The 18,573-nt window shown below is 37.9% G+C and overlaps 1 protein-coding gene across 2 annotated transcripts in view; it reads right to left on the reverse strand.

Annotated features, from left to right (window-relative positions):
• Window positions 1–1,821: 1,821 nt before the first annotated feature.
• ube2d4 (ubiquitin conjugating enzyme E2 D4) overlaps window positions 1,822–18,573 on the reverse strand; it is a 29,450-nt gene continuing 12,698 nt past the window's right edge. The window contains exons 4-7 of one of the 2 annotated variants that reach the window (XM_067395503.1): window positions 15,827–15,904; window positions 15,615–15,720; window positions 11,491–11,584; window positions 1,822–6,714 (exon numbers count right to left, since the gene is read on the reverse strand). In XM_067395503.1, the coding sequence (XP_067251604.1) occupies window positions 6,669–6,714; window positions 11,491–11,584; window positions 15,615–15,720; window positions 15,827–15,904 (324 nt within the window). In that variant the 3' untranslated portion in view covers window positions 1,822–6,668. The remainder of the gene's footprint in view (window positions 6,715–11,490; window positions 11,585–15,614; window positions 15,721–15,826; window positions 15,905–18,573) is intronic. The other variant, XM_067395502.1, reaches the window with a different exon arrangement.

The raw sequence follows: 18,573 nt of genomic DNA on the forward strand, positions 1-18,573 counted from the left end.
CAGAAGAGTGTGGGCGTCTCTCTCAGCAAAAGCACAGCAGACACAATGAAATAAGCAAGTACATAGCAAAATTCATATTCCACCATTTAAACATTGTTTAAAGGACATATGGAGTGACTGAACCAATCTTTGTCATAGAATACACTTGTTTGTTCGCATTGAGTTGACAGTTTGAATGTTCTTGTGCCCATTTATTTATTTTCAAGATCTGAGGTGAATTAGCCAGTGTTGTTTTCATTACAGCTAAAAAGCCTTGAAAACAGAATGATATTCACACTCACATTTATTTAACATTAAATAAAGCACATAAACAGTACCTGATATTGTCATTGCCATACCTTTGTGTTGTTGTTCCAGTCTTGACATCACGGAGAAATAGAAACCGTTTCTAAAATAAAATCGTGTGTCACCGTCGCGTCTGGTAATGGAAGGATGGAAGGCGGTCTGACGGAAGCTAGATATTCTACTTTATAACTTGTTAAATATAGATATTTTTCTTACACAAACTCATCGCTTTGCTTAAGAAGGCCTTTATTAACCCCAAGAGCCATGTGGAGTATGTTTATGATGGATGGATGTGGATGGAGACACTTTCTTATGCTTCATACTTATTGGTCTCGTTCACACGGATTACTTTAATGACTTTGCTGGGGTTTGAAAGTGGTAGTTGTGTAGACTGTCAATAGAGGGACAGAAAGCTCTCAGATTTTATCAAAAAGATCTTCATCTGTGCTCCCAAGAAGAACGAAGGTCTTACAGGTTTGGAATGACATGAGGGTGAGTAATTAATGACAGAATTTCATTTTTAAGTGAACTAACCCTTATTAAGGATTAGGCCTTAGTTCAATTAGGACATTTAAGTAGCTTTTATAAACATGCCCTAGAGAAAAAAAAAACTACTGGTGTGTATCTTGAGACAAAGCAATGGCACTTACATAACATAGGCCTATATCAGTGCAAGTTGGTTTTGGTTAAAACAGCTCAAAACATGCATTTTAGTCTGGGACTAGCTTAAACCTTGAATTCTTGGGGAAAACTGCCACATTGATACAAAAGTTACATACTTACTTTTCTGTTATGCAAAATAATAAAATTTATTAGTTGCAGTATATTGTAATTCTCTACTTTTTTTTTTTTTATCTTAAAGGGGACCTTTCACAAGATGTAATATAAGTCTCTATTGTCTCCAGAATGTGAAGTTTCAGCTCAAAATCAAATTTGCCTCTGTTTGGGTGTGAGCAAAAACACACCGTTTTTGTGTGTGTCCCTTTAAATGCAAATGAGCTGCTGCTCCCGCCCCCTTTCCAGAAGAGGGAGGAGCTTTAACAGCTCAACAACAACAAAGCTGGAGAATCTCACGCAGCCAAAATGAGGATTGTCAGTAACGGTGTTCAGCCTTACATTGTTCAAACCGGAGTCGACACTGATGGAGAGACTCAGGAAGAAGTTACAACTTTTAGACGTTTCTGAATGGTTAGTGGATAAATGTATGTAGTTGCTGTGGAGTTGATTCAACTCATCCACTAGCATGTGCCGTCATGTTCATCTTTTGTGTTGAATTGACCCTCGTTTGTGAAGCAGTCCGGCGTAAAATGACGGCATGACAACAACACTCGACTACAACAACTCTTCCTCTTCTCTAAAGCAGCCCAACATGGCCCCGCCCCCTTTGTTGTGTGTTCTCGGGGGCGGGATTTATGTAAATTTTAGGGTTAGTGATGTCACCAACCCAGGAAGAAGCTTGTTGTAGTCCCTACCAGCCATTTGTTGTAGTCCTTAAACAGTGATTTCTGTAAAATAAAATATCTCCCTTTGCATTGAACTTTGAGCGTCGTAACTGTGCAGATGTTGTTTATGATCAAACAGCAACATTACACACTAACTAAAGTTAAAAATGTGAAATCATAATTAACCCTTTAAGGCAAATATGACCTGGACATGTTCTGTGAGATTCACCCTCCTATATACACAATAAATGCGGTCAAAGAACAGTGTAGTAGATAAAGAGTAAATACTGAAAATATCTGGTGTGGTACAAACAATAAATCCAAGAGAATGTATTAAACAAAAGGAGCTTTATTCACTAAAGTTGACACCTTGGAGGTTAGTCTCAGCTGTACCGAGTCCGATTTCATGAGGAGAGAGCTGGTTAGATGACAGGGTTTTCTAGCACAAACGGTTAGCAAGGAGAGGTCATTATGGCTCTGTGTACGTGTGTATGTGATACACAAAGTAGTACAGTACCAATCCACAGTTAAAACACAAAGTATACAGTACAGCTGCTTATACATTGATGGTTAAGGCTAAGGTTTATTGAGGGTATTGGGGGAGGTGCGAGAATGGAAAAAGATCCCTGATATCTTGCAAATAGCTGCGGAAAAATGTTGAAGCCTATCAGAGTGCAAAGCATGCTATACTGCATTGTATATCCTTACTGTAGCACAATCTCAAAACTCCACTGCATCTCGACTGGCCGCTTCAGACGAAGCACCAGAGAGGAGCAACGTGTAATTCCAGGCCGACTGCATTTGAGCTGATGACTGGAAGACGACAAATAAATAGCAAATAAATAAATAAACGTAACATTCTACAACCAGAGAGCCACATTTAGTAATGAAACATTTTGTCAGGAAAAGTTGGCATAAAATTGTACATTCCATTCAATTTAAGAGAAAAATTCTGTCATTACTTGCGCACCATCATTTTTTGTTTTGTTTTAGGAACACAGAAGGAGATGTTTAGCAGAATGTCCAAGCTGCTCATTTCCATACAACCAAAGTGAACGGTGACCACATGCCGTCAAATCACACATCACTTTTATGGCACTTTTTATTTGGAGCTTGAAAGTTCACAGTACCCTTCCACTTTCATTGAATGGAAAACAGCAGCATGAACATATTTAAAAATGTATCCTTCAGTGTTTTACAGAAGAAAGTCATCAAATGGGTTTGGAAAAACATGAGGGTGAGTAAATGATTAGCAGAATTCACATTTTGGTGTAAACTATCCCTTTAAAAGCATATCCACAAGACACAATTGTCATTTCTCTTAGTGACAGTATACACAAATATGGTGCTTAATATAATCACGGCAATATTTAGCCCTTTTCAGGGAGTCTTGAGCCATGTGGCTTGTGAAGAGCAGCACCAGTAAATGAGGGTGAGGAGATCTTCACACTTTCTTTCCCAACAGAGAGCGTTTGAGAAGCGACTTTCTTCCGAGCTCCAGTGCAGACAAGTGATGAAATATTTTTCATTCTGCTCCGTGTAAACATCTTCATCCACCTCGAAATAGGCAGCCATGAGTTGATGAGCGTGTTTTTAAAAAAAAATTAATTTACAATAAAAGTACTTCAGTCCAGCACCTGTGCTGGTCATACATCAAACGTACCATCTACTCTGTCAAAAGTTAGTAATATTAGTGACTACAGGAACAAGAGTATCTAAAGATAGTTAAGGATTACACTCTTGTAGACAGATAAATGCTAAATAGCCGAAAAATATTGCATTCATACGCTATGTCGTGCCCTTTGCCTGCACATTTGAAAGGGGCATAATTACATTTGGCAGAAATGGTGGCATTTCTTTTCTCCCCCCCCACACACACACACAGTCCCACCATTCAGCATTTTTGCTCCCTCTTTTTTTTCTGCAAGCAAATTGGGTGAATTTTTAAGACAAGTATAAAAATCTGCCTTGATTCCTAAAGCAACTTTACAATACTTATCAAAACAAATACTTACACATCAGTCATATCATGCACATGCGGCTGAGGTGAATTAAAGTTAGCGGCCGTTCGCACAGGACGTGTTCTTGCAATAAAAACAAGTTTAGGGAACTTTTCAAATGCAGTTGCTTTTTTAGACTATATGTTTGTCCATATGTAAATATGCTCAACTTCCTCCAGGTTCATATGATTGATCTATTCTTTTAAAACAAACAAAATGGCGCATGTTTACACAGAGCATCGATAAAAATATAGGACAAATGGAAAGCAAGAACATGTCCTGTGTGAACGGCCACCTTAATAATGACATTCTAGATTAAATAAAGAATATGTCAAATGGAGATATGATAACCAAATAATAATAATAATAATAAAAAAAAACATTTCATGTCGAATAAATAATAATAATAATAATAACAGTGTCCTAATGAGACGCGATGCTGCAACACGTGAGAAAAGCATTGTTGATTTCCATGTTTATCGGTGCTTGTGCTAAACAGCCATTACTTGACGCCTCGTTTATTTATTTTTTAACAATATGGTTTCTACTCCTCAACGTCACCATTGGCGACTCAATGATCATGTCTGATACTTCCCAAAACCTCATGAATTTCACATGTGCAAAACCTGTTGAATGTGTTTTGTACAGTATTAAAAGGTTTAATTTGTGACTGAATATCATGTTTTGTGTGACTTTAATAGCAATAATAAAACCGACAATGGATAACAGACCTCAGATCTTGAAAAGAAACAAGAGCTTTAAACTTTGAACAAACATGTATTCCAAGACAAAAGACCGTATCAGTCACTGTGTAGCCAATCGGCAACTGGTAAAGTCATCGCGTCACTGCAGCTGCCATTAGAAGCTCCGGTTGCAATTGAAACAGTCAGATGTGGGCCTCCTACAGACGAGCACTTAGGACTGCACATGCACATTAGCTTAATCCAGCCTGAAAAATACATTTTTTTGTCATGATTCGAGCATTTAGAAATAAAATTTATGAGTTAGATTTCATTTGGGATTTCAAATAGGAAATTTAATCAAAAGCTACACAATATCGCGTTCATATCGCAGATGTATCGCCTTCGATAATGAACGCGATATTGCGTAGCTTGTCAGTGAACTACGGCTCTGTCTATTAAATGCCGCTCCATTTGAAAGCAGGTGATGGAGATTTAGCGGTAATCAGGGAACCGGCTTTACTGGCGAAATGCGTGTGACAATCGCATGCGATATATCGGTCAGCCCTAGCGGATACCATAGAAATGAATTAGTAGTTTCGTAAACTGAATCATACCTGCCATGCAATTGTTCGTGACTTCTCTCATAAAACAGTATTTTTTGTTGGCGTAAACTATAAAAATAGATAAACCCAAAATGAATGTTTAAGAGCAAACATGCTGAAGATTAGCCGATGGGCTAATTGATCCATTAAATGATAAGCTATTTCCTCTCCATTGACACCCACCCACATAAAAAAATAAATAAAATAAAAATAAAATAAATAAATAAAAGCAGCATTAGCAGTACTTTTTTCAGCTTAGGTTGCAGGCTTGCCTTCAAGTGGCTTTGGCTAACTTCCCTTCGTCTCGTTCACTCGGATGTACGTCATTGCTTACGTTGCATGAGTGCCCACTACTGGTGGAACCCTTGCAATGTGGTTGTGACATCATAATCATGCTGCATTGTGGTCTATGGATCTACCTGACGCGTACATATGAGTCGATTCACTCCCTCTGTCAAAATCGAGCAATTGAGGGTCTGTTCAAATAAGCCCCCCTCGTCCACTGGACAAAGTTGAACACACTTCAAAATGGCGGTGGGGATTCCCCTGAGTGCTTAGGGAAGTTCGCAAGTGTCTAGAAGTGGAGTTAAATGCAACCCTTGTCTTGTAGCCTTGCTGCGTCTCATGTGGACAGACAAATGGCTTGGCTGTCTCAGAAATCGTCCCCTATACCCTTATATAGTGCACTATTTGAGGGAACAGACATTTGTAGTGGTGACTGAAACCATAGTTGACATTGAGTGCACTTGTCCCATGACAACTATGCAGTACGAGGGTCAAAACGAATTAATTCCTGTGGGCATTTGGTGCTTTTCAGTGTCCGAATTCGCTCACTCGCTTTCATATTAGTGAAGTAATGCAGAGAATAGTAAATGAGGGTAAATGGGCGATTGTTGCATTCCATCACGTCTGGTTAGGACACGTTGTGTTTCTTTTTTACAGCACAAGGATGTAGACTCACTTGACTTTTGACCTCCATTTAAAAAAAAAAATCAAAATAATCAAATCACATTTGCTCAGTAGGGACACAACCTTTTCCTAATCACATTCATTCATAACACTGAAATGGCAGGAAGTTGGAAGACAGACACTACACTAAGGTCTTTCTGACACCCGAAAAATATCTTTTTACATTCTATCGCAAACTGTTTTAAAATGGAAAGTGTGTTGAGTTCGAGTACACAAAGAATGATGGTTTCCATATGGACTCCAATGAGATTGCGAAATGTGCGTGTCACCAGCATTCCAACTTCATCCCGATGTTTCAGCAAAACATAGCACACTAACAAACAATGATGACGAGTAACACTGAGAAAATCACAATGACAGTAATAATAGAACTAACAGTAGTACAAGTCTAACTTCCTGGGTTGTGGTACCCCGAGGTTTGTCCGGTTTTACAGTTTTCCTGGAGTATTCCAGGTTAAGCTGTTCCGACGGCGGGTCTGGGAGAACGGCACATGACAGCGAATTCAGCACATAGCGGCCAACATTTCCAACCAGCGCCTCTCACCTCCGCCTTCTGCTTCCCTTCCAAGGGTCTGATGTTTAGTTGTCCCCTCCCCTCAACATTCACTTATTTTTACTCCTCTTGTTACAAGTAAAAACGTGTTTCTCTGTCCCTTTGATTCTGTAGTGTTTTAGTCGCAGGCACTCTCACATGGCGTACTTTTGCGTCCATTCTCTCGCTAGTCTGTTGTACCTGCGAGAAAAGAAAGGACACACTCTTATGATGTCATTCCAGCAACAGTTCAGTTTTATTGATCAGTGGGCTGGACTGCTTTGCGTTAAGTGAAAGTGAACTTTTTGAAATCCAGCGTTCAGTTTATTTGCTTGTCTTTGTCTTTATTGTCCTCATGGGGAGATTTTGTTTCAGGGTGTTTCAATACAACTACTACCAAGCAACTTACTCAAAGCTGGATAAATTATGGATAAATGCAGAATCAAAATATTTTTGTTTCAAATATGTTTTTCCATTCCACTACTTTTCCATTATTTTTCAATATAAATGCACTACACGGACGTCATTAACCATTGCGCACGTGTCTTTTGCAGCTTCTCGCACATGACACAGCTTTCTATAAACACGCTCAAATTAAATTAAGTTCAGTTTTTAAAAAAATACGTCTCTAGACCTTGCGCTTTTTTACGTTCTACTGACCTGTGTCTTCATGCTTTTAACAGCAAAAATGCATTCTGTGTGAACCAGCCTTTAAACAAAATAACATGTAATTTACTAGATTTTCTGACAAAATATTCGGGTTTGAATGAATGATTCAATGACTCTCCTAAATATTAAAACTTGTTTGAATACTGGATGAATCAGCGAATCTCTTGTAGGAATGATTCAATGACAAATACGTTTTTTAACTGTCACTTGTCACCACCTACTGATGTAAATTGATAACCATTGTATGCGTGTTACATTCAAAAGATGATTCACTCCATTTTGATCGCTGCCACAGATATCAGTGTTTATATATGAACTATAAATTTTTATCCCAGTACCTCTGTGATAATCTGAATGCTTTTACCACAGAAATAATGATACTGTGTGGTTGAAAAGACTGTTTGTGAAGCGGTTTCATACATATTCATGACAACTGCTCTCTCTGGCTCAGCGGCAGCGCCAACACAGATCTGATACCCCTTTTCCACCAAGGCAGTTTGAGTGGTGGCTCAGAGCCAGAGTCTAGTTTCAAATCAATTCTTTGTCTTTCGACACCCTCAGCACCAACCAGGAAATGAGGTTTCTTAAAGGTGCTAAAGAGGATCTTTTCGTCGACTGAGAAACCAAACTCTGTTACTGAGTTTTTGAAATGAGCGCATGCGTGAGAACAGCCCCCCTCCTTCACAGCTCATTTCGCGGGAACGCCTCCCAAAACTCGTGCACGAATATTGGAACGAGTGTTTGTTTACCACCGGCATTCGATGTGTCGTGTTAGTGGATTCATTATGTCGGACTCACCGCAGGTAACTCATAATCTGTAGTTGTTACTCCTGTCTCCTGACAAAAACATTGCATGCGGCGCCTGTGGAGTGTGGAAAGTTACTGGAGCGCGCAGCCGCAGTCTATCACAAGGAACGTCACGGCAGTGATTGACAAGGCCCTACCTCGTGCACAGATGATGTATATTATTATTATTCCTTTCAGTGCACCTAATAAATAGTCTTTTATCAGTTAGTAAAGACAGTTTCAAGTAACATTGCAAAAATGTATATAAAAAAAAAACATCCTCTTTAGCACCTTTAAGTGGCACCAAAACATTGCTGGTCTAGAAGTAAGAACCGTTTGCATCAGGGGCTGGGGGCGGGGTTACCGTGACCAACAAGACGAACAGAAATTTGTGACATTTTTGAAATAGTGAGGTAATAGTAGCTCAATTGTAATCTCCGTCTACACAAATTATGGCGAGCTGCACAAAAGCATTGGATTCGTCATTTAAATGCTGATGTAGGTTCGTAAAGCCATGAGCATCAATAGTAAAGCAACGTCTGCCATTGTTGATGGAAGGCTTGTTCGAGATGCATCGAAGCTGCGCGGACCAATCGGCGTGTGACATCGGAGTGCCGCAGGAACGTTTGTATAGCATACGACCAGTGTTGGGTAAGTTACTTCAAAAAAGTAATTAATTACTAATTACATCATCAATGTTGTATTTAAAATACTTTTCTAATTACTCTGTCTGAAAAGAAATGTAATTACTCAATAAGTAACTTACTAATTACTTCTTAAAATCCCTATAAACACTGACCTGATAGACAATAAAAAGGAAACTCTTTTAATAATTTAGTCAAACATGGAATAGTTTAGCCTTTTATAACTTTTTAAAACATTTTAACTTTATTAAAACATACTATAATATATATATATTTTTCCCAGGTAGGTCTAATGCTGCGTTCACACCGAACGCGTCTGGGGCAATGTAAACGCGCGTCTAGGTGTCCTGCGGCGCGAATCAAGCGTCTAGCGCGGCGCGAATCGGCCATTGACGCGAGAATTGAGCGTTCACACGGCTGACGTGTGAATTGAGCGTCTGACGCCCAAATGCCAGAGTTGAAAAATCTGAACTTTGGCGTAAATTCACGGTGCGTTAATCAATCAGGGACGCTGCTTTGGTAGTAACGTGTTTATGATGCGATCAGTGGTGAAGACCAGAACAAAGATGTCACTCTGTGTGGCCCTGAGCTCTATGATGTGTCATTATATTTTTATCGAGACAGGAATAAAAAGGACCTTGCCTGGAAGAGAATACGTGAAGAAATCAGACAATCTGGTTAGTTGTAAAATTAAGAGTTAAATTGCCGCTACAGGTTTCCAACTGACGAGATTATGTGTTTATTCAGAGGATCTGTGCAGAAAGAGATGAAAGCCCCTCCCCATGATGCAAATTCACGTCTGAACACACTTTGTTTAGACGCGCGAATTGAGCGAATTTTACGCACGTCTGAAGCGTTTGACTTCAAAATGTTTAAGCGTCCAACTAGACGCATCTGGCGCGAATTTGACGCCCCAGACGCGTTCGGTGTTAACGCAGCATAATAGTAGTCAGTAAAAATACCACAGAAACTGAATAATCAAATATAAAATAAATCTGCATAGTCATAATTGCATAAATTGTATAAATTCAATATAGATTAATCCTTATTAAAGCTTTTCTTTTGTTGTTTGATTATCATTTATAATACAGACAGCCAATAGAAGATAGTAGCATGTTTTAAAGGCTGCTGTCACTAAGACCTAATGGACGGAGACAATATGCTGTTACACATGCTGTTCACATTCACATAACCAATGCGAATATACGCCAAGACGGGCATTTTGACATAACTGTGTGTGTATTTGAACGTTTATGCGTAATAAACAAACAAAACGTTTATAAGTAACTGTAATTAAATTACCTAAAAATGAACAGTAATCCCTTACTTTACTTTTTCAGTGGATAAGTAATTCAATTACAGTAACTAAGTAATGCCAAAGACTATAGAATACCACAAGACGTGTCACTCGTATTGTTTTGAATGGGAGAAAGTGTAACGCGCAATATAGCGGAATAAGTCCTGCCTTCTAAATAAGAGCCAATCGCCGACTGGTAAAGTCATCGCGTCACTTCAGCGGCCGTTAGAATCACCGGTTTCTATAGAAACAGTCAGACGCGTGCCTCCGAAGAGGCGCATTTAGGTCTGTGCATGCGCATTAGCTTGATCCAGCCTGAAAAATAGTTTTTTTTTGTCATGATTCAAGCGTTTAGAAACTAAATTTATGAGCCGGTTGTTGTTAGATTTCATTGATTTCAAATATGAAATTTAATTGTAAGGTTGGCGAACAGTTTTGGAGAATTTGATGTTTCCCCATTCAAAGAGATTGCATGATGCCCAGGATGCCCGAGAGGCGTTTCAAAGATGGCCGCCGAGTGAAATGACACATCTTAAAGGGACTTTGGTAATGCGTTACACCCAACACTGCATACAACTCCTTGTGATTTTGGATTACTCTCGCGGTGCTTTGATGTTATGTGCCGATCAGTCTGCAAGAAGTCGATGCATCTTGAACAAGCTTGGTGCTGCTGCGCTAGCGTTGCTGGGTAAGATTAGACGTATACAGTGACGTACGACCTGGGTCTATGTTGGCTCTCTAGCTTGTGAAAAGGTAAACCAGTTCTTAAATGGTTCTCCGAACTGGCAATAGCACTAGCTCTGAACTAGCACCTGGTTCATGCTGGTGGAAAAGGGGTATGAATGTTCTGATGTGATCTTGTAAAAGGTTTAATAGACAGTAGAATCGTTGTCATTTATGAATAAGATCGCATGGGTGTTTATATCAAGATCACAATCTTTTAACAAGTAACCGTGCAGCTCTACGAACAATGCTTTTGGGAAACGCACCCTGGTCTGGTCTGAGACGTTTTCATCCCTAAACAATGTTGAAGCTGTTATTATTCACTTTACACGTCAGTCAGTCCTACCTAAATGGGCGGTCCTTGGCCAATCATAGTGGCTATAGAGCCATCAAAGGTCTGACTATGCGAGACTAACGTGCCCTAAACACGCCAAGAATAGGAAGAGCTTATTATTAAATGTAACATGGAGAGGAGTTTAGGTGTTTACTGTTCACAAGCAATGTCACAACTATCCTGCCAGATTAAAATAGTTTAACTCTCAAATGTGCAAGTATTGGCTATTCTACAACAGTGCTGAATGAGGCTCATCCAATCGGATTTTAGAGCTGGAATGATCTGCAATATTACATTAGTTTTACTGTGAGTCTTTTGTTCTTAACCCAATTGTTACATAATACTGTACTGATGCCAGACTTATCATGTGTTCTAATCTTGACGTCCATCAAGTTTAAAGATAAAACTACTTTTCATTTGTATGGAATTCACTGGATTTACCAAAAAAACAAAACAAAAAATAAACATGAACCATTTTAATGAAAAAAGTGTCATTAAAGTGTGCATATGTAAGGGTTACTCACTTTTCTCTGTCTGCTTTATATGTATGTGCGATCTCAGGTACCAGCGGGTCATCTGGGTTCGGGTCACATAACAGGGAGCAGATGGACAACAAGACTAAAATAAAGGAAGTGAACACGTTAAAAACACAATATAATGCCAAAACATATCCTGATCATCTCTACTGCTGGAAAGCTGTGTGTTCATAGCAAGAGGAGCTTCTCCTGTGTTTGTTTGTCATAAAACACAGACAGCTTCCCGTGGAGTCATCCAAACTAGGTCACTTCTTAAATCACTGCAGTCTGACAGCATCACCCACACTGGGTTCTGCTATTAGACAGAAATGCCAAGGCTTCGCAGTACACAAAACAAACAGTGAACAAACAGCCAATCAGGCCCTGTTCACACCTGGTATTAAAGGTGCCCTAGAACCAGTTTTTACAAGATGTAATATAAGTCTAAGGTGTCCCCTGAATGTGTCTTTGAAATATACCCCATAGATCTTTTTTAATTAATTTTTTTAACTGCCTATTTTGAAGCATCATTACCTATGCACCGATTAAGCGTGTGCGGCCCCTTTAAATCCTCTCGCTCCCTGCCCCACTATAAAACAGTGCATTTACAAAGTTCACACAGCTAATATAACCCTCAAATGGATCTTTACTAAATGTTTGTCATGCATACTGCATGCATGCATTGGATCATGTGAGTATTGTATTTATTTGGATGTTTACATTTGATTCTGAATGAGTTTGATGGTGCTCCGTGGCTAAAGCTAACATTACACACTGTTGGAGAGATTTATAAAGAACGAAGTTGTGTTTATGAATTATACAGACTGCAAGAGTTTAAAAATGAAAATAACGACAGTCTTGTCTCCGTGAATACAGTAAGAAACGATGGTAACTTTAACCACATTTAACAGTACATTAGCAACATGCTAACGAAACATTTAGAAAGACAATTTACAAATATCACTAAAATATCATGATATCATGGATCATGTCAGTTATTATTGCTCCATCTGCCATTTTTCGCTGTTGTTCTTGCTTGCTTACCTAGTCTGATGATTCAGCTGTGGCGTATAGAACTTTCTTCTTTCAGACAAACACAAATTGGAGTGATATTAAAATATATCCTGGCTCTTCCCAGCTTAATAATGGGAGTGAATGGGGCTCAAGATTTTGAAGCCCAAAAAAGTGCATCCATCCATCATCAAAGTAATCCATACAACTCCAGGGGGTTAATAAAGTCCTTCTGAAGTGAAGTGATGGGTTTTTGTAAGAAAAATACCCATATTTAAAACTTTATTAACCAATAAGTGACCTCTGACCTGACTTATGACATACTGACGAATAGAGCAAAGCAAAACACCGGTCACAAATTAAAAGTCTAAAATGAGAATTTTTAAAGGATTTAAAGGATTTCGATACAAGAGAAAAGGAGTTTTAAATATAGATATTTTTCTTACAAAAACCCATCACTTCACTTCAGAAGGACTTTATTAACCCCCTGGAGTCGTATGGATTACATTTATGATGGATGGATGCACTTTTTTGGGCTTCAAAATCTTGAGCCTCATTCACTACTATCATAAAGCTTGCTAGAGTCAGGACATTTAAAAGGTGCCTTAGATTGTTTTTTTACAAGATGTAAAATAATGTGTCCCCTGAATGTGTCTGTGAAGTTTCAGCTCAAAATACCCCATAGATTTAATAAATTTTTTTAACTGCCTATTTTGGGGCATCATTAACTATGCACTGATTTTTTTCAGCACGGCCCCTTTAAGAGATGCGCTTCCTCTGCCACACGAGCTGTCGACTATATTACAGCGCATTTACAAAGTTCACACAGCTAATAACCCTCAAATGGATCTTTACAAGATGTTCGTCATGCATGCTTCGAATTATGTGAGTAAAGTATTTATTTAGATGGTTACGTTTGATTCTGTGTGAGTTTGAGGATATGCTCTGTGGCTAACGTCTAATTCTACACTGTTGGAGAGATTTATAAAGAATGAAGTTGTGTTTATGAATTATACAGACTGCAAGTGTTTAAAAATGAAAATAGCGACGGCTCTTGTCTCCGTGAATACAGTAATAAACGATGGTAACTTTAACCACATTTAACATTGTATTAGCAACATGCTAATGAAACATTTAGAAAGACAATTTACAAATATCACTAAAAATATCATGATATCATGGATCATGTCAGTTATTATTGCTCCATCTGCCATTTTTCGCTGTTGTTCATGCTTGCTTACCTTGTCTGTGCACAGATCCAGACGTTAATACTGCCTTTCCTTGTCTAATGCGTCGAATGGGCTGGCATTATGCAAATATTGGGGTCATACCATAGACTGTAAAAAAAGATGGACGACGCGACGTCGCTTCCTTCCATTGTATTGAACTGAAGCCAAAATGGGCTGATGAATGGGCGCTGACACGTTACGCAATACGTCAAAAAAAAAAAAGTTTGGAGCCTGGGCATGCGCAGAAGGAATCGTCAGTTGAGCCGGAGGCGCGATATCAAACTTCCGCCCAGACGACTGCGTCATCATTCATGAATTTTAAATAGACTATAAAAATTATACACAATTTAAAAGTCTACCTATAAAATAATAGGCTATTCTGTTTCTAGAGCAATAATATTTTTGAAACCGCAAATTCAGTAGATAAACTCAATATAATATGCCACTAGAAACAACTCTAAATAGTCAGAAACGGTCCTTCCATTTTAAACCAAGTTCAACTAACGTTACAGGAGATCGATTGCTGTAATTAGAGTAAGCTATCATTAGTTTTGTCCTGCTAATTATTATTTTATACCCATAAAAATAATAAGTAACTGCCAGATAACGATCACCTGCTTTTTCCCGACATGGTTAACATTAGGTGTGTTATCTTAACTAATAACATTTATTAATTGGCTTATAACGCCCATATTTGATGTTACAGAAAAAAAGTTCAGTGATCCGTCAGATCCTGTAGGTCGGTTAGTACAGTTTACTGCTGAACAACTCATTTTGTTGGTGTTAATGACAAATAAATCGAAAATTAACAGTTGATACATCTTCAATCTCCCCTCGAAGCTCCGACAGTCCTCAGACAAGCTGTCAATCAACTTCGAATCATGACGACACGCCCCGTTTTTATAGCATCAAATTGCTAGCTAAAATCTAAATCATCAAAAAAACGAACAATTGAATATATATCAGTGTGATAACAACTACCTTAAATGACCAAAACCATCTTTCAGAAAGTTTTATTTGAAGCAGAATTTATTTTTAAGTTTTCACTGAAGTCTCATTCGACTGCATTGAGGGCAGTGTTTATGACCTGTACTGCATCCAGCCTCCAGGGGGCGATCAAAGAGCCCGTGGCTTCACTTTTCAGAACGTATGAGACACACCCGGGTCATACATATTAATGATCCCGACTGTTCCGTAACAGTCGGTGTTATGTTGAGATCCGAGTGTTTTCCGGAAGTCTTTTAAACAAATGAGATTTACATAAGAAGGAGGAAACAATGGAGTTTGAAACTCACTGTATGTCTTTTCCATGTACTGAACTCTTGTTATTCAACTATGCCGAGGTAAATTCAAATTCTGATTCTAGGGCACCTTTAATACATCTCAGATTGTGTTCGTCTGAAAGAAGAAAGTCATATACACCTAGCATGGCTTGAGGGTGAGTAAATCATAGGATAATTTTCATTTTTTGGGTGAACTATCCCTTTAAGTAATGTTTAAAGTACAGCAAAGATTACATATTTTATTGGAAAATTTGTCACATTATCATCACTAATACATCTTGATGTAGTAATGTGTTCATACAGCAAAACAGTATTGCAGACGAAGTCTTAGAGAAAATGCATTCTACCATACAATACATAATTTATAACATGTAATTTTAGCTGTATCATAATATCAAACATCAAGAGTGCTGTTGTTCCCACAACTGACATCAGAACAACAGCGTCCTTATGTGATATTGCTTGATCATGTCACAATATATTCTATATAGTTATTATTATATGGGGCTCCAATACATAAATGTATGAATGCTTTTAACTATTAAAATGGCATTTTTTTTTCAAATTCAGAGTGATTGTTTCAAGCTTTGAGATGCTGCCTGAAACTTACCTTTGGATACAGTAAGTGCAGGTGACCATTGAGATCGCAGGATGTCCAGACAAATACTGCCATTACTGTTAATATTGGGGTGGTAGATTTTTGTTGTGAATGCGACCTGTCAGTCAATGCAGAGAGTATTGATCACAACATTACAAACCACTACATTCATTCGAATATGACTAATGGTCTACAAACACAATGAATACCATAATGCAACTGACCTTTGGTGGTTTAAATGGGTAGTCTGTTGGGAAATGAATCGTAAGGAAGAAAACCCCTCCTTGATATGGACTGTCATTCTAAAAACCAAGGACACAGTTTAATGTATGTACTGCAATTTACATGTTAATATATAAATGATGAAGACAAATTCATTCAAACACTTTGTAACATTCTGACTTTAAAGAAGGCATCTCACAACAGCATTTAGCTTTTTTTTCTAAATCAAAAAGGTTTATGTACCATGTAGACAATGGTTAGCCAATCAGAACAGAGGCTTTTTACATATAGAAGTGTTAAAGGAACAGTAACAATGGTATTAGTGTAACAATAGCCTGTTTAGTTCTCTAAATTACTTTTTCTGGTGCAAGCAACTTTTCATTTACATTTTTAAGTGGACTTCTGGTAGAAAATAAAATGCTACAAAAGTGTTGAATATGTCCCTTTTAAATAATTAAATAACTTTTTTTGTTGTTAATTTCAGGGTTCCCACAGATTTGACCAATGAATTTCCTATGACATTTTACAGGGTATCTGCAGCAACCTTTTTTAAGACCTGCACAAATAAAATGAATGCAGTACATCCACACAGAACATACAATCTCAAAATAAAGCATGCATCTCTTATTCTTTTCCTTAATTAAACAGGCTGGGGCACACATTCAACTGCTAAACTGACTGATTTTGGGGTGGTAATTTCCAGAAATTTGTGAAAAATTTGCAATTTTTTAAATAATTTGGATACTACATTTACCATATTATGTATTATGTTAGATGCCCAATAGTCATACATGAAACAAAGGACAAACAAATTCTGATACATTTGAACTTTTAAGAAAACCTATGTATATTTTTTTCAGACTTGGAAAGGGGGATATTGAGTGTGTGCACAGCCTTACCAAGACTTCACAAATCTGAAATAATAACAATAATGATAATCATTTCCAAAATTGTTAGACGATCAGATAGCTAGATGGGCTAGTCTAGTGGTTTAATATCTAGCTTGTGGGCAATGTGCAAATCTAATAATGTCACTGATTGAACCCACTGACTATCACTCAACATAATCACATTGCTGAGTGTTTTTGAAAGTTTTGTATTTTGTTTGGTTACATTTGCGAGTATGACTCTCACTCGGCTTGTGAATGAGTATAACTTGCATACAGCCACTTCAAAACTGTTCACAAGCTTCTATGGGTTTGATTTTGGTTGTCATTTCTTGAGAAAAAAAAAACAAAACAAAAAAAAAAAAAAAAACAGTGTGTCGATGTCTGTCTCCGATTCTCCTCCGATTCTCCTTCGTGGCCATATGGGAAAGTGAAGATTTACAAAGACAACATTAAAACCAGTGTTGCCAATTTAGCGATTTTGTCACTAGTAGGGGTGTGACGAGACAGGTATCTCACCAGACGAGACGAGACACGAGATTGAGTTCACGAGATGAGATTTTTACACACTATTTTTAAGAAAATACATGACTAGAAAAATATTCTGCAGGTGTATTTGAAATGTTTTAACTAATCATCTTGTAATGAATGTCATTTCAGTTCTACTTTCTGAATATGAATTATCATATGCAGTAAAAGACAACAAAACTCAAGTACTGTAAAAGGTTTTGCCACAAACTCAACTGACTGACTTCTCTTCTGTATGATTTCAGTCTCTTCAGACCTTACTGTACATGATTTATGAGCTTCTACAACTTTAGACCTCCTAACTGAACTCCTTTCCACAAACTGATCATAGAAATCAGTTTTAGTATAAATAAAAATGGTAACACTTTACAATAAGGTCTCATTTATTAACATTAATGTATTAACCAACATAAACTAACAATGAGCAATATATTTGCTACAGTATTTATTCATCTTTGTTTATGTTAGTTAATACAAATAGTCATTCATTGTTAGTTCATAGTTTACAGTGCATTAACTAATGTTAACAAATGAAACCTTACTGTTTGTGCTTAAGATTAAGAGAAAACCGTTATTCATTTTTATGGTAACATTTTACATTAAGTGCAACCATAATCGCACTCTTAATATTCAAAGTGCAAAGAAGACCAAATTTTTCTTTGATACAGAGCTGAGAGATGGTTACAACTACACTGCCTAGCCTAAAATAGCTTTCATATTGAGAGATACTTGCATTCATCAGGGAGTCGCTCTCAAAATGCGGGGTATTGCAATTGCGTTTGAATGCGCGCTCGCGTTCACTTTCAACTCTGTGAATATGGAGCGCCGGCGACCGTTATCCAACTGAATTACACGACAGTGGAGGCGTAATGTAAACGTAGCGGTGGCATATTCTTTCCTAATCATCCTACCACTCTGTCATGTAGGGTTGTAACGATATACCGGTATGACGATATATCACGGTATGAACACGTACAATTATCATATCGTGTACATTTGCTTATTTACGGTAAGTTATTGTAAAAAAAATAAATAAGACGCAGAATTTCACTTGACAATAACTTTCTACTTCACTACACTCTAAACTTGCTCCACACATACAGCAGACAATGTCAGAGACAGAAGTTGCTATCTCTAATCTCTATGTCCCGTTGAAAAATAAGTTACAATTTGCATTATAGGAGTACTTTAGATATACTGATAAACAAACGCAGGGCTGTCCTCGAGTGTAGATATCCCAAAAACAATGCGGGCGCAAAGTAGGCCTACCTGCAAAAGGAGGAAACGCATCGAACATGTTGACCTATATTCGAGAACACCATCCGTGTAGATGC

Source organism: Chanodichthys erythropterus, chromosome 9 (assembly GCF_024489055.1).
Source record: "Chanodichthys erythropterus isolate Z2021 chromosome 9, ASM2448905v1, whole genome shotgun sequence".
Taxonomy (NCBI): Eukaryota; Metazoa; Chordata; class Actinopteri; order Cypriniformes; family Xenocyprididae; genus Chanodichthys; species Chanodichthys erythropterus.